Source organism: Dromiciops gliroides, chromosome 3 (assembly GCF_019393635.1).
Source record: "Dromiciops gliroides isolate mDroGli1 chromosome 3, mDroGli1.pri, whole genome shotgun sequence".
NCBI classification, from domain to species: Eukaryota; Metazoa; Chordata; class Mammalia; order Microbiotheria; family Microbiotheriidae; genus Dromiciops; species Dromiciops gliroides.
The window spans coordinates 308,227,704-308,243,513 of NC_057863.1; the positions used below are offsets into that span (position 1 = coordinate 308,227,704).

General features: G+C 36.0%; 1 protein-coding gene across 1 annotated transcript in view; it reads left to right on the forward strand.

The window, feature by feature from the left end:
• ZPLD1 (zona pellucida like domain containing 1) overlaps positions 1 to 15,810 on the forward strand; it is a 65,133-nt gene that overhangs the window by 26,171 nt on the left and 23,152 nt on the right. Inside the window, exons 2-3 of the mRNA XM_043998869.1 lie at positions 11,064 to 11,284; positions 13,918 to 14,099. Of these exons, the coding sequence (XP_043854804.1) occupies positions 11,064 to 11,284; positions 13,918 to 14,099 (403 nt within the window). The remainder of the gene's footprint in view (positions 1 to 11,063; positions 11,285 to 13,917; positions 14,100 to 15,810) is intronic.

Consider the following 15,810-nt stretch of genomic DNA (forward strand, 5'->3'; position numbering starts at 1 on the left):
TCCAACATAATTGACTCACATCTGTGCCCTCCACCAATCTAATTTCCTTTTAACTGTCCTAATATTGATAAAATTCTTAGGATTTACATGTATCATCTTCCCACTTTAACTTTACTGAGACTCTTTATGATTATTCTTTCATGTTTACCTTGTTATGCTTTTCTTGAGTTTTGTGTTTGAATGTCATTTTTTTATTCAGTTCTGATCAGGAATGCTTGAAAGTCCTCTATTTTATTAAATAATCACTCCCCTGAAACCCTTGAAGGATTATAGTCAGTTTTTCTGGGTAGGTTTTTCTTGGTTGTAATTCTAGCTCCTTTGCCTTCCAGAATATTAAATTCCAGGTCCTCTGTTCCTGTAATATGGAAGCTGCTAAATATTGCGTGATCCTGACTGTGGCTCCACAATATTTGAATTGTTTCTTTCTGGTTGTATTTTTTCTTGAAGTATTTTATTAAGTAATAATTATTATATTAAGTATTTTACTTCTGTTGAAGTATTTTCTTCTTGACCTGGGAGCTCTAGAATTTAGCTATAAGATACCTGGAAGTTTTCATTTTGGGATCTCTTTCAGGTGGTTATTGGTAAATTCCTTCAATTTCTATTTTACACTCTGGATATATCAGGGCAGTTTTTCTTGATGATTTCTCTTTCTTTGATCATGGCTTTTAGTTAGTCCAATAATTCTTAAATTATCTCCCGTTGATCACTTTTTCAGGTCAATTGTTTTCCTGATGAGATATTTGACATTTTATTCTGCTTTTAAAATTCTTTTGACTCTATTTTATTGTTTCTTGATGTCTCATGAAGTCATTAGCTTCCACTTAACCAATTCTAATTTTAAAAGAATTATTTTCTTCAGCGAGATTTTGTATCACTTTTCCCACTTGGCCATTCTGTTTTTATTTAAGTTCTTTTCTTCAGTGAAATGAAATGCATTTCTGTACTTAACTGTCTGTGTATGTATTTTTACTTCTTTTGACCAGTTCAGATTAGAGTAGGTTCAAGTGTTAGCTGCTTCCCCTATTCTCTACTCTTGTTTATATAGATGTTTACTTGTGTACCCTGAATATATAATTTTCTATGTCATTTCTTTCCCTTTTCCTCCAATGCATTCTTTTTCCTTTTATCCTCTCTTTCCATCCTTTTCTTAAGATCATCAAGATATAAGAAAACAACTTCTAGGCCTTGTCTAGTTACATTTCCTCTATACTGATCATCACACCTCCCCCATTTGAAAGTAAGCTGTTTATCCTTGTTTGGTCCTTTTATCATTTTTCATTTATGTTTATCTTTTAATGTTTTTCTTTATTCTTGCATTTGAACTCAGTTTCTCTCTGGTCTTTTCATCAGAAATGCTTGGAAGTACTCTATTTCATTAAAAAATCAATTTGCCCCCTGTAGCATTATATTGTTCTTTTGGGTAAGATATTCTTGATTGTAAGCCCATATCCTTTGCCTTCTGGAATATCATATTCCAAATTCTCTGCTCCTTTAGAGTGGTGACTGCTAAATCAGATGATCCTGAGTATAGTATCATGACAAGGCTTTTTTCTTTCTGGCTGTTTGCTTCTTTTACCTGGAAACTCTGGATTTTGGTCATGATAATCCTGGGAATTTTCATCTTGGAGCTTCTTTTAGGAGATGACCAGTGAATTCTTTCTATTTCCACTTTACTACTGATTCTAAAGGATTGGAGCAGGTTTCTTTTTTTTTTTAGGATTTCTTCATTTAGGACAACATCTGATATCCCTCCTCATCCCCCCCACCCCAGCTCTGAAAGTTCTTGACTCAGGCTTGCTGTGCAACTGCTGTTGACTCTGTACCTATCAGTTAACTGGAAAGTTCTGTTCGTTCATAATGACAGAAGTAAAGGCTTTCATTGGGTCTGGGATACCTGATCTTGTTATTTCTATGCAGGCTGAGACCCTGCTATGAACTTGGAGTCTGGGCCACAGTGCTGCTGCTTTTACTGGTGTCTGAACTTCTTACTTTTTCTATATACTACCTAGCACCTCCCTACTATGAATGCCACTATCCTCCCAGGTCTCTTTCTCAGTTACCAAGAATCCATGACCAGAAACTGGGTATTTAATAGAGCTAGCAGTTCACACCTGTCACCATCACAGTGCCTTGGTATGGATCTAGGAAGGACCCAATTTAAAAATGTTTGGGACTTTCTCTCGCCCTGGTGCATGGCCTCTCCCTCCCCATGCTCGTAGCCTGATCTGTCTGCAGAACTCCTTGGCTCCATAAGCTGAAGTGGGCTGGACAAATGACTCATTGTGACTTTTTTTCTGGATTTTCTCATCAGGATTTGGTTTTGTGCATTTTCTAGATTGGTTTGGAGGAGTTTGTGGGGAGGAGCTCACTACATAACTTCCTACCACTCTACCATCTTGTCTCCCTTTCTTCTCTGTTACAAAGTCTATAATGGAATGGTCCCTTGAAGGCAAGGGACCTGTCATTTCTACTTCAGCACCCAACTCCTTCTTGTTGATCAGATGATCCAGAATAGAAGTCTTCTGTTCTATTCTCTCTGTCTGTCTGTCTGTCTCTGTCTCTGGCAATTGAAGTTAAATGACTTGCCCAGATTCACACAGATTGTAAGTGTCTAATGCTGGATTTGAACTCGTCTTCCTGACCCCAAGGCTAGTGCTCTATCTACTCTACCTAGCTGCCCTACTTTTTTTTAAATAAACATTTTTATTTAAAGTTCTGAGTTCCAAATTCTATCCCTTCTTCCTTCCCTCCCTTCCCCCCCCTCCCCAAGGAAGTAAGCAATTATATATAAGTTATACATGTATAATTATGTAAAATATTGTCATATTAGTAATTTTGAATAAGAAAACTTGAACAAAAGAAAAAATGAAAGAACGTGAAAAATAGCATGTTTCCATCTGTATTCAATCACTATCAGTTCTTTCTTTGGAGGTGGGTAATATGCTTCATCATTAGTCCTTTGGGATTATCTTGGTTCATTGTATTGCTGAGAATCATTAAGTCATTCACACTTCTTCATCAAACAATATTGCTGTCTCTGTGCACAAAGTTCTCCTGGTTCTGCTCACTTCACTATACATCAGTTAATGTAAGTCTTTTTAGATCTTTCTGAAATCATCCTGTTTGTCATTTCTTATAGCACAATAATATTCCATCATAATCATAAACAATAGCTTGTTTACCCATTACCCAATGAATGGGCATTCCTTTGATTTCCAATGCTTAGTCATCACAAAAAGAGCTGCTATAAATATTTTTGTACAAATAAGTGTTTTTCTCTTTTGGGGGATGTCTTTGGGATATAAACCTAGCAGTGGTATTGATGAATCAAATGGCATATGCAGTTTTAAAGCCTTTGGTGCTTAGTTCCAAATTGCTCTCCAGAATAGTTGGATCTTTTCAAAATTCCACCAACATTGGATTAGCATCCCAGTTTTTCCACATCCCTTTCAACATCCAATATTTTCCTTTTTTGTTATCTTTGCCACTCTGATAGGTGTGAGGTGGTACTTCAGAGTTATTTTAATTTGCATTTCTCTGATCAAGCCTTCTTTATCTTTTGAATGCTAAAATTATCAAGCAGAGAAGTCACAAATTTGTCAACTGTTCTGCTTTTGAAGGAGAGGGAAAGGAAGATACAGAGAGACACACAGAGACAAAATACATAAAGAAATAAAGCACTAGTAGATGTAGGGAGAATTAATGTTCTTTATGAGTATAATGTAATGTTTCTGTGACATTTGTGATATTTATCAGATTCCTCTTCATCTAATTCCCTTTTCTATCCAAGTCAATAGTTTATCCTCACAACAGTACCACTCCCTTCACCCCCGCCTCCAATGATCACCACCTCAATTATTTACAGTATATTTCTCCCCTCAGTTTCCTGAACTTTCTCTCACAAATATATTTTTTCCTAATATGCAATGCCTTCCAGTGCAAAATTCTTGTTATATGTCCCATCCTAGCAAATCTCAGTAATTAATCCATGAGATCTCCCTTCTTTTAGGGATTTCTATTTCACCCTGTTAATTACCCATGCATTTTATATAGACACCTAAAGCCATGAATTTAAAAATTTTCTCTTCTTGGATATTTTCTCCCTAGTCTTTTTTTCTGCTATTCTTCTTCCTATCCTGTACCTACTACTTTCTTTTATAGCAGACTTGTCATCTATATAGGCAGTTTTCTCTCTTCCCTTCCTTTTCACTTCAAAATCCTTTGGATTAGATTTTCTAGTAAAAGCATTTTTCTTTTTACCATTTCTTATAAGTACAATACTTCCTTTTGCCATGAGCCCATCATGCCTACATTTTAAATCACATTTAATTAATACAAATCCTGTTTGTAGCTATCATCTTCTCAGGCCCTTCTTCATTTTAATATCTGACTTTATCTTCTACCTTCAATTGCCAATAGTATTAAATATGTGAATCAATGCCTCCTGTCACCAGAGGCACACTGATATTTCTCACCTATGCTGCCTATATGGGGCAGATCCTTTCTTTTCTTTTGTTCAGCTGAGATGAGTCTGGAACTTTTTCAAATAGCTAGCTAGTCACATATTTCTTGACTGGTCTTAAGCAATCAATAATGTATTTATTAGGCAGCTTGGTGGAATAGTGAAAAAAAATGCCTACCTTGGAATCAGGAAGACTGGAATTCAAATCATGACTCAAACACTTGCTAGCTATATGTAATATTACATGTTTTTGTATGACTCTGGGAAAGTCACTTAATCTCCATTTCAATTAGTCAATAAACATTTATCAAAGTGCCTACTATGTGCCAGGCAGTGTGCTATGTGCTAGTACTGGGGATACACAAAGAGGCAAAAAATAAGACCTTGCTCTCAAGGAACTCACAATCTGATGGATGAAACAACTATACAAATATGTACAAATGAGCTAAATACAAGATAAATAGGACATAATTAAAAGAAGGAAAACACTAGAATTAAGGGGTGTTAAGAATGTCTTCATGTAAAAGATGGGATTTTAGTTGGGTGTTTAAGGGAGACTGAAAAGTCAGCAGGCAGAGCTGAGGAGGGAGATTCCAGGCATGGGGGACAGTCAGAGAAAATGCCTACAGCTGAAAAATGTAGTATCTTGATTATGAAACAGCCAGAGGGCAGTGTCAGAGGATCAAAGAGTATGTGTTAGGGAGTAAGATGTAAGAAGACAGGAGAGGTAGTAAGAAGTTCTGTTATAAAGGGCTTTGAATGCCAAACAGGAATTTTGTATTTGATCCTGGAGGTGATATAGAGTCACTGGAGGTGTGTGTGTGTGTGTGTGTGTGTGTGTGTGACATGACCAGATCAGCATTTTAGGAAAATCACTTTTGTGGTTATATGGAGGATGGACATGGAATAGGGAGAGACTTGAGGCAGGCAGACCCACCAGCAGGCTCTAGATGTAATCCAAATACATGGTGATGAGGTCCTACACAGGTGTAGTGTCAGTGTCAGAGGAAAGGGGGGGATATTCAAGAGATGTTGCAAAGGTAAAATCATCAGGGCTTGGTGACAATTTGGATAGAGGGGATAGTGTGGAGTCAAGAATGACACTTAGGCTGTGAGTCTGAGGTTCTGGGAAAATGATATTGCCCTCGACACTTATTAGGGAAGTTACAAGGGGGGTAAGAGTTTAAGTGTAAAAATAATGAGTTCAGTTTTGGACATATTGAATTTAAGATGTCTATTGGACATAGGAGATGTGAAATTGAAAGGCAACATGGAGATTGGGGAAGGGAAGGTAAATTGAGAATCAGCAGCATAAAGATGGGAATAAATTCCATGGCAGTTGATGAGATCATCAAATGAAATAGCATAGAGAGAAAAGATGACCCAAGACAGAACCCTATATCTCAGTTTCCTCATCTATAAGATGGACATAATAATACCACCCCACCTCACAGGGCTGGTGTGAAGCTCAAATAAGGTAACATATGTAAAATCCTTTGCAAACCTTAAAATGTTATACATATGCTAGCTTTTATGATCACAGAGGTCCTACTATGTGCAAAGTGCTATAGTAGACATTTGGGGCAGGACATAGGCATAAGATATGATTTCTGCCTTCAAGGAGCATTCAATACCTTTCTGTTATTTTTTTTTAAACTAATTTATATACATAGGTATTCTCTGGATATTTTCTTCCTTCTCTTTCTCTGGATGAGCATCATTCTGGGTTCTCTATCTCTCTCTGTCTTTGTCTCCCTTTAAATAGTATTTTATTTTTCAATTACATGTAAAGATAATTTTTAACATTCATTTTTTATAAGATTTAATTCTGAAGTTTTCTCCCTCCTACCCTCCTCTCCCTCTTCCCTAAAATGGTAAGCAATTTGATATAAGTTATATATGTATTCATGTAAAACATTTCCATCTTAGTCATGTTGTGAAAGAAGAAACAGAACAAAATAAAAAATGAAAAAAAATAAAGTGAAGATAGTATGCTTTGATCTGCATTCAGACTCCATCAGTTCTTTCTCTGGATGTGAATTGAATTTTCCATCATGAGTCCTTTAGAATTATCTTGGATCATTGTATTGCTGAGAAGAGCCAAGTCATTCATAGCTGATCATTGAAATACTGTATACAGTATTCTCCTGGTTCTGCTCACTTCATTTTGCATCAGTTTGTGTAAGTCTTTCCAGGTTTTTTCTGAAATCTGCCTGCTTGTCATTTCTTATGACAAAAGAGTATTCTATTCCATTCATACACCACCACTTGTTCAGTCATTCCCCAATTGAGGGGCATCCCTTAATTTCTAATTCTTTGTCACCACAGGTGCAAATAAGTCCTTTTCCCTTTTTTACAATTTCTTTGGGATACAGACCTAGTAGTTGTATTTGTGGATCAAAGGGTATGCAGAGTTTGATTGTTCTTTGGGCATAGTTCCAAATTGTTCTTCAGAATGTTTGGATCAGTTCACAACTCCACCAACAATGCATTAGTGTCCCAGTTTTCCTACATCACCTCCAACATCCATCATTTTCCTTTTCTGTCATATTAGCCAATCAGACAGGTGTGATATGGTACCTCAGAGTTGTTTTAATTTGCATTTCTCTAATCAATTGTGATTTGGAGCATTTTTTCATATGACTGTAGATATTGCGGGGCTTTCTTGGACTCACTGAGTTCAATTTTCCCTTTGAGGCTTGGGAAAGATCAATGAAAAGGTTAAGGAAAGCTCCTTCTTTTCCCCTTTCCCCATTACTTCTTCCAGAGTCTAGTTTATGCTGGCATTATTGGAGTAGCAACAATAAGAGCAAGCCTATATGGCCTTTTGTGACTGCTGGCCCCTTCTCTGAGTGCCTCTGAGAAACAAAGAAGTAGTATGGGTTTGTCCTAGGAATATATTTAGGACATATATTTAGAGCCTCACAGAGATGTGTTTTTTACCTGGGACTTGGACAGAGTTATTTTGTTACTCTTACAACCTGGAAGCAGAATGACATAATAGACCATTTTGTCTCCCTGTGTAAGAAATTTCCCTGTCTCTCATCCATTGAAAGATGCAGATTACACCTGCTAATCTGGGTCAAGCACATGTTGGGTATTCAGTGTTTTCTGAATGAATGACCTGAATACAGGTAAGAGAATGTTGTATGAAAACGTCCCACCAAAACCACAAAAACGAAACATTTTTGTTTCTAGTTACACTAAAGTAAAGCTTATGTTTTGTTTTGTTCGTTTTCTATTTAAAAGTTAAAATTGGGCAAATTATCTGTAGGGAAAAATACATATATTGCTATTTTGGCTGTTTGTCTATTACCCCTGCTTATGCTTTTCTTCTACTTAAAAGATATTCAACAATTTCAAAAACAGAGCACTTAAAAGAAAGAAACATTGAACTACTAAATTTTTTGATGTTTCCATCCCTTTGCCCTCATTACACAGTTTAATATTTTAGTATTACTCAAAGGAATATCACAATTCAGGCCAGGCCTCAGAAATAAACATGCTCATATAATTTAATTGCTGAGAGCCCCTGTGATTCAGTAACTCTAAAGCTAACTTCTTTGCCTCTGGCAAAAGAACAAAATCTTGCCCTTTTGCAGCTCATTCTTCTTAAGAGCACCGTGAGGGGTAAAACTGTGCTTGGATGACTATCCCTTGCATCCACCACCAGAAAAATGTTTGACTGTGTAGGGGCTAGAAAAGGCTTTAGAAATTTGAATGAACCTGGATGTGAACAGTTTTCTGTTTCTTACTTTGTTGAAAAGCTGTCATTTGATCTTACCTTCTAATGGGATCAACTCCTGGTGCATTCAATTTCTTTCCAGAGATGACAGTTCTTCAATGACACAGCAGAAAATGGCAGATGATTCAGAGTACAGACTGGTTACCATTAGTTAAGGAATCCTGGATATCAATTTAGCTTCCATGGCCTGAGACCAATTCATATTTTTCTTGGACTGGATATCAATTTTGACTAATTATCTCCTTCCCCCTCATTCTGGAGAAGAAGAGGCTGAAATGAGACTGCCCCACCCTGCTCCTTCATCATCCCTTACCTGTACCATTGCAATGGCCTGCTCATTGGTCTTTCTCTCTTAAGCTTAGCCCTCTACAGTTCATCCTCCTTTAAGCTGCCTCTTCCCAAAGTACAAACCATGTCACCCATCATGCTCTGCCCCTTCTCCCCTGTCTCCAAATAAAGAAATAACCTCCTGAATAAAATTTAAACTCCTCTGTTTGACTTTTAACGCCAGCTAGGTGGTGGTACAGTGGATAGATCAATGGGTCTGGATTGTTGGCTCTGAGTTCAAATTTAGTCTAAAACATTTACTAGCTGTGTGATCTTTGGGCAAGTCGCTTAGTCTCTGTTGGCCTTAGTTCCCTCATTTGTAAGATGAGAATAATAATAGTTTCTACCTCCTTGGGTTGTTGTGAGAATCAAATGACATAATATTTGTAAAGCACTTTGTAAACCTTGAAGCACTATATGAATGCTGGTTATTGTTGTATTTATTATTATTTAATTCTGGATAAATTACCATATTAATGAAAAGCTTCTTGGGGATAAAAAGGAGTGGACTTTTCAGATTATTTATATTGCCTGATAATTTCTGTCTTGAATTTCCGTATTTATTCATAACTGACTTCCATTTCAAAGACATAAGGGAAAATGAAGTACAAAGTTGAACCCTTATCAGAAGTCAAGCCAACAAAAATAAATAGAAACCTTCTGTTAATGAAGAAAAAAGGCCTCTCGGAGAAAAATGGAAAAAGACAATTGTTTCCCATTGACCTTCTTCAATTATCTGATAAAGGAGGAAAGCAAATGAGAAATACCATAAGGAATCTGGTTTGATCTGTCTTATTTCAGTGACCACCGTGGGCTTCAAAAACATGGATATCCATGACACCCATGTGTGACCGAGAAGAATGTACTTTACAGACTTATGCCATCTCACTTGTGTGTGTGTCTGAATGGTCCTATTTATCACTGATATTTATGTGATTGTAGGTTTGCAAAAATATTCTATATACATTATTTAATTTGGGTCTTAAAACTATCCTGTGAGGTTGGTGCTGTAGGGATCCAAATCCTCAATTTACAGATGAGGACACTGAGACTCAAAGAGGTCACACCACTACAGTCATACCCCTAACCATTGTTGGAGGTAGGATTTGAACTCATATCTTCCTGACTACAAGCTATTTCCATTTTTGTATATTTTTGTCTTGTGTTACATTGAGATACCTGGGTAGCACAGTGGACAGAGTGTTAAGGCTTAGGGTCAGGAAGATGTGATTTCAAATCTGGCCTCAGACACTTACTTAGCTATGTAACCCTGGGTATGATAATTAAGATCTCTGTGCCTGTTTCCTTATTTGTAAAATGAGGATAATGAAAGCACATATCTTATAGAGTTGTGAAGATAAAAAAAATTAACATGAGCAAAACACTTTGCAAATCTAAAACTAGTACTTAAAAATGCTAGCTATTGTGATTGTGGTGTTTGACATACTCTTTCTTTAATGTGTATCACCACGGGCAAAGTGAAATAAAGATTTGAGAAATTATGTAGTGAGTTTCATCAGTATAAATAGACAAATGATAATAGGTAATTCGAGTCTCCTAGGTCAATTACTTTTAAAGAACTTCAATTGCCCTCTCAATTTTGCATCTCTGTATTTTTGCAGGCATAATGAGAAATTCCATTTCAAAATTTGGTAGCTAGTTTTTCAACTTTCCTTTATATGTCAATCTGACCAATTGAATATTTTGGAAGTAAGCATGATATTATCAGGGAAGGTAATCTTTCTCTGATGTACATTGTAGCTTCTCTATCTTTTCCTTCTGTGAGATTCATGCTATGTTTTCTCCATAAATTCTCCATAGAAAAGTCCTTCCTCTTGTTTTTTTTAACTTGGGAATATCAATGCAGTATTCAAGTTTTTATCTCTTGTTCTTATGTACTAGTCAACCTTTCACTCTAGCTCAATCTCTTTTATCTCTGTTTCTTTATCTCTATTTCTAGATAACATAGCTGAATATGTCTCTATGAATATATATCTATGTCTATGTATTGTTTTCAGAATTTACACAGAGACAGATAAATGAATAGAGGGACAGACTCTGAGGGCTGCTTTAGCTGTATTTCACACAATGTAATGTAATAACTATTCGTCCACTTTATTTTTCTGGTTTGGTTGGTTAGAGCATTCTCTTTTAATTGATCTGGAATTCATTGAGGCTTTATAGCATCATGGGACTTGTTACAATTCACACATTGTCATCAGTGATCAAATGAGATAATACTTAGAAAGAGCTGAGCACAGTGCCTGACACATAGTAAGCAGTATATAAATATTAGCTATTATTATTTTAATTATTATTATTATTATCTACAAGTAGGAGCATTTGGAAAAGTCAATAGCAATAGGGAATCCTTTGATTTGTACTTTGTACAGGAGACTTTCTAGTATGAGGGGTTAGACAAATTACATGAAAATTAATTGAATATGTCTAAAAGTTGATTATATATATATAACATTTTCAAATATGCATGGTTTTATATTTCCTTTTCATATACTTTCATTTCAGCTGAAAGAGACATCAGTGTCTACTGTGGAGTACAGGCCATTACAATGAAGATTAATTTTTGCACAGTCCTTTTTTCGGGTTACTCTGAGACAGATTTGGCATTGAATGGAAAGCACGGGGATTCCCACTGCAGAGGGTTTGTCAATAACAATACCTTTCCAGCAGTGGTCATTTTCATCATCAACCTCAGCACCTTGGAGGGCTGTGGAAACAACCTAGTGGTAAGATTTGTCTAAAATTATGTCATGTCCAGGGCAATAGCATTAAAACCCCCTCTATTTTTGTTTAAAATGAATAAGAAGCCCCATCTGTTTTTACAGAAAAAGTTCCCATAAAATTAAACAAATCATTTCCCTTTGCCCATTTCAGGCCTCCTTCCCAAACACATAATCTCTGGTTGCACTAGCTAATAAACTGTGACACATGCAATTTGGCACAAACAGATTTGGTTGTATTACCTGAGGCCATGTTTATTTGCGTGGTGTATGACAGAACCACACCATCTTTCTTGTTAATGTGCATCTCTTTATTGTCTAGCAGTAGCCATTCTTAACCTGTTAATCTGGAAGTCAGTCACACAGATAAGATTTATGACAACATTGATAATATTGTGGTGGCTAACGTAGGGTTTCTGAGAATCCTTACTCAGAAAAGCAAATTAGAGGAAATATGTGAAACTTTCATGACATTGAATTTGAAAAACCAAGACTTGCCCCTTTAGTGGACATCTCCTTCACATGAAATATAGTTGAATATTGAAATGGAATTACCTCTTGATAATTTAGAACAATTTGAGTAATTTTGTAGTTATTTCAGTTATTCAGGTATTCAAATGTGTAGATTTAATCACAAAGTAAAGAAAGGGAAAAAAACAGGGAACTATAAAGTCAATGTATACACAGGCAAAATCAATAATCAAATATCAATTATAAATATAGATGGGGAATCTGGCTTATTTAGGAAGGAAAGAAAGCCTATTTTATACTTTGATATTTTTTTACATAGTTTCAAGCTTTTTTCTGAATTGTGTAGCTATAGTTTTTACTTTTGGATGAACTTACTATTATAAAATGTGTGTGTGTGTGTGTGTGTGACAAGAAAACAATGACAAAGTTGATTGTCCCTTATGTACAGGAGATGGGGAGGGAAAGGTCATATGTGAACCCTCCAGATAAGAAATTAATCCAGATAGGAAAGTAGGTTTCTTTGGACTTCCTTCTTTATTCTTTTCCAGTGCCCTGCTAGAGCTCTGTCCCCAAATCTATAACTCAGGTGACTGCCAACTCTCATATTTTTATACATGACAATATCAATCAACAAATATTTATTAAGTATCTACTATATACTAGGCACTATGTTAGGCATTAAGAATATAAAGACAGGGGCAGATAGGTGGTACAGTGGATAAAGCACTGGCCCTGGATTCAGGAGGACCTGAATTCAAATTCAGCCTCAGACACTTGACACTTACTAGCTGTGTGACCCTGGGCAAGTCACTTAACCCTCATTGCCTCCCCCCAAAGTTAGAAGAATATAAAAACAAAAGTTAAATAATCTCCTCAAGGAGCTTACATTCTATTGGGGTCTCCTGTATATACCCCCCCATATATGTGTATATAGCTATATATACATATATATGTGTATATATATATATATACACATATAAATGTATATATAAATACAAATATATGTTTATACAAATACATATACATATACACATATGTATACATATACATATATATAATTCATAAAAACAAAATAATCTTAAGAGAGAGGCCCTAGTAACTAGGTGTACCAAGAAAGAATTGATATATAGCAAGTTCTATAGGAACTTTATTTTGAAGGAAACAAGGGATTCCAGGAGAAGGAGGTTTGTTTGTTGTTATTTTTCAGTCATGACTCTTTGTGATCCCATTTGGAGTTTTCTTGGCAAAGATACTGGAATGGTGTGCCATTTCCTTTTCTGGTTCATTTTACAGATGAAGAACTGAGGCAAATGAGGTTGTGATTTTCCCAGAGTTACCTAACTAATAAGTATCTGAGGCTAGATTTGAACTCAGGGAGATGAATCTTCCTGACTCCAGGCCTGATACTCTAACCATGGTGCCACCTATCCACCCTGCAGGAAGAGATTAGGAAGTAGTATATTTCATACAATGGGAAGAATTTGTATAAAAGCTTAGAACTTGGATATGGAACATCATAGATGAGGAATGATGAGAAGGTCAGTCTGGCTGGATCTCAGAGTTTAGGAAAAAGAGTAATAAAGAACAAGTTTGAAGAAGTAGGTTGAAACTAGGTTGTGCTCCAAAAGCCAAAGAGAGGTGTTTATTTTTCTTTCTAACGGCAAGGGGGGGTTAATTAATTAAGGAAATAATGTGCAGAGGTGCAGATTATAAAAATCACTTTAATAGCTGTATGGAAGATGGATTGAAATTGAAGGTTACACCAAAGTTGCAAATCTATATTACCCTAAGGGGGCAGCTAAATGGCTCAGTGAATAGAATGCTGGGCCTAGAGTCAGGAAGACTCATATTCCTGAGTTCACGATGGTGGTAGGTACTGTTATTGACAATTTACAGATACAGAGCATTTTAGCTTAACCCAAGGAGGGAACTTGGATGCCTGGGAAGATAGGTTTAGAAAAAACCTTTGAGCTTAAGTTCTTTTCAACTAGTTATTATGGTTTCTTTTGATATAACCTCTGTTACCATTTCCTCTTTTGTGGATCCTGTTTCATATAAAGTTTTATGAAAATAACATAAGTACATTATTATCAGTGAAAAGAATAATGGAAATCTAACTACCGGGTTACAACCTTTTAGTCATTAAAATACATTTATTATTCTAATAGGTATCCTCAGTTCCAGGAGTCAGTGCTTATGGAAATGTAACAACAGTGCAAATAGGAAACATTTCAGGATATATTGATACCCCAGATCCTCCAACAATAATCAGCTATTTGCCTGGGCTTTTGTACAAATTTAGTTGCAGCTATCCTTTGGAATATTTGGTCAATAATACTCAACTTGCGTCGTAAGTATTCTCATTCCTATATCTATTTATTCCACAAATATTTATTGAGTGTCTGCTGTAGGCAAGGGACTAGGCAAAGTTATGTATTTTAGGTTTGTTTTATCCCAACATCATTAAGTTACAGTCATTGCATAAGCTGCTTACATAAGCTACCAGTCTTCTAAACACATGAGAACATTTATGAAAAATACATCTGCATAAAGATGCAGGAGCTGTAGTGGAAAGGGCACCCACCAGTTTTAAAAGTCACAGGGCAGGGGGCAGCTAGGTCACGTAGTGGATAAAACACCATCCCTGGATTCAGGAGGGCCTGAGTTCAAATCCAGCCTCAGACACTTAACACTTACTAGCTGTGTGACTCTGGGCAAGTCATTTAACCCTCATTGCCCAGCCCCCCCCCCCAAAAAAAAAAGGTCAGAGAGCTTAGGTTTGAAATCCAACTCTTCTGCTCACCACCTGTGTGACTTTAGCCAAGTGACTGGTTTAATTGGTTGTTTAGTGTATTTCCTTTGGCCTGTTACACAGGTTGGTTTTTTTTTTTTAAAATCCCACCTAGGAAAAGAGTGGGAAGGAGAAGTGGGCTAATAATAGGGATTGCTCCTCATCCCCCCCCCAAAAAAAAAAGGAAAAGAGAAAGAAAATAGGGTCTTTGAAGCATTTTTAGAAATGTAAAGAAGAGAAGAGAATGAAACCAAAAGAAAACACAGACAAGTAAGACAGCTTTGAAAGTTACATGCTGGGGGCAGCTAGATGGCACAGTGGATAGATCACTGGCCCTGGAGTCAGAGAAACCTGAGTTCAAGTCCAGCCTTGGACTTTTGCTTGCCACAAAAGGAAGAGCAAACTGTAATGATATAGATTCACTATTCAATGAATATTCAATATATTGAATTTTCAGTATTCAATTCAATATAGTTTTATGTCAAATCTTTTTTTTCTACTTTATACATAGTAATGCTCATTTTATTTCATGTTAAGCTCATAATTAAAAATACTAACAAAAATAATAACAAAATAAGGTAGTTGTTCTATGATCTCTAGGGTCTCCTTTAACTGTAAACCTTCTGAATTATTGAATCTTTTACTTTTCTGAAGGAATTTATGAAATTATATATACCTAGTTATTGTATAATCATGGGTTACTAGGAAAATGACCTATTACCATGAATTTTGCCTTGATTTACAAATACAAATAATTGCTACCACTGGGATAATACATACCTACTTGAAAGCAAAACTGGGTGGTAAAAAGTGAAAAGGCAAGGGATTGGACAAGGAACCGAATAATGAAGACAACCAGAGGAAAGGAAAACACTGATCAACCAATTGATAAACAATCAATAAACATTTATTAAGCACCTGCTACTACCACACACTTTGCTAAGTGGTGGGAATATAAAAATAGTTAAAAGACAGTCCTTGCTCTCAAGGAACTTGTAATCTAATGAAAAAATTAGGAAAAGAAACTAGAAAAAAAAACATTCCACAATTACAAAACCACTGTAGTGTTAAGTAATTTAAGGTAAAATTATTTTTCCTATAATGCTTCTTGAAGAATATAATAGCAGCTGCAGTTAGCAGGTTTAAATTCTTGTGAAATATTATCTGTATACATGGGGAGACTCAGATGTGAAGTGCAATTGGGAACATTTTCTAGGAATTAACAAATCATAAAAATCAAATTTCTTGTTATACCTCTGCTTCCTTTCTA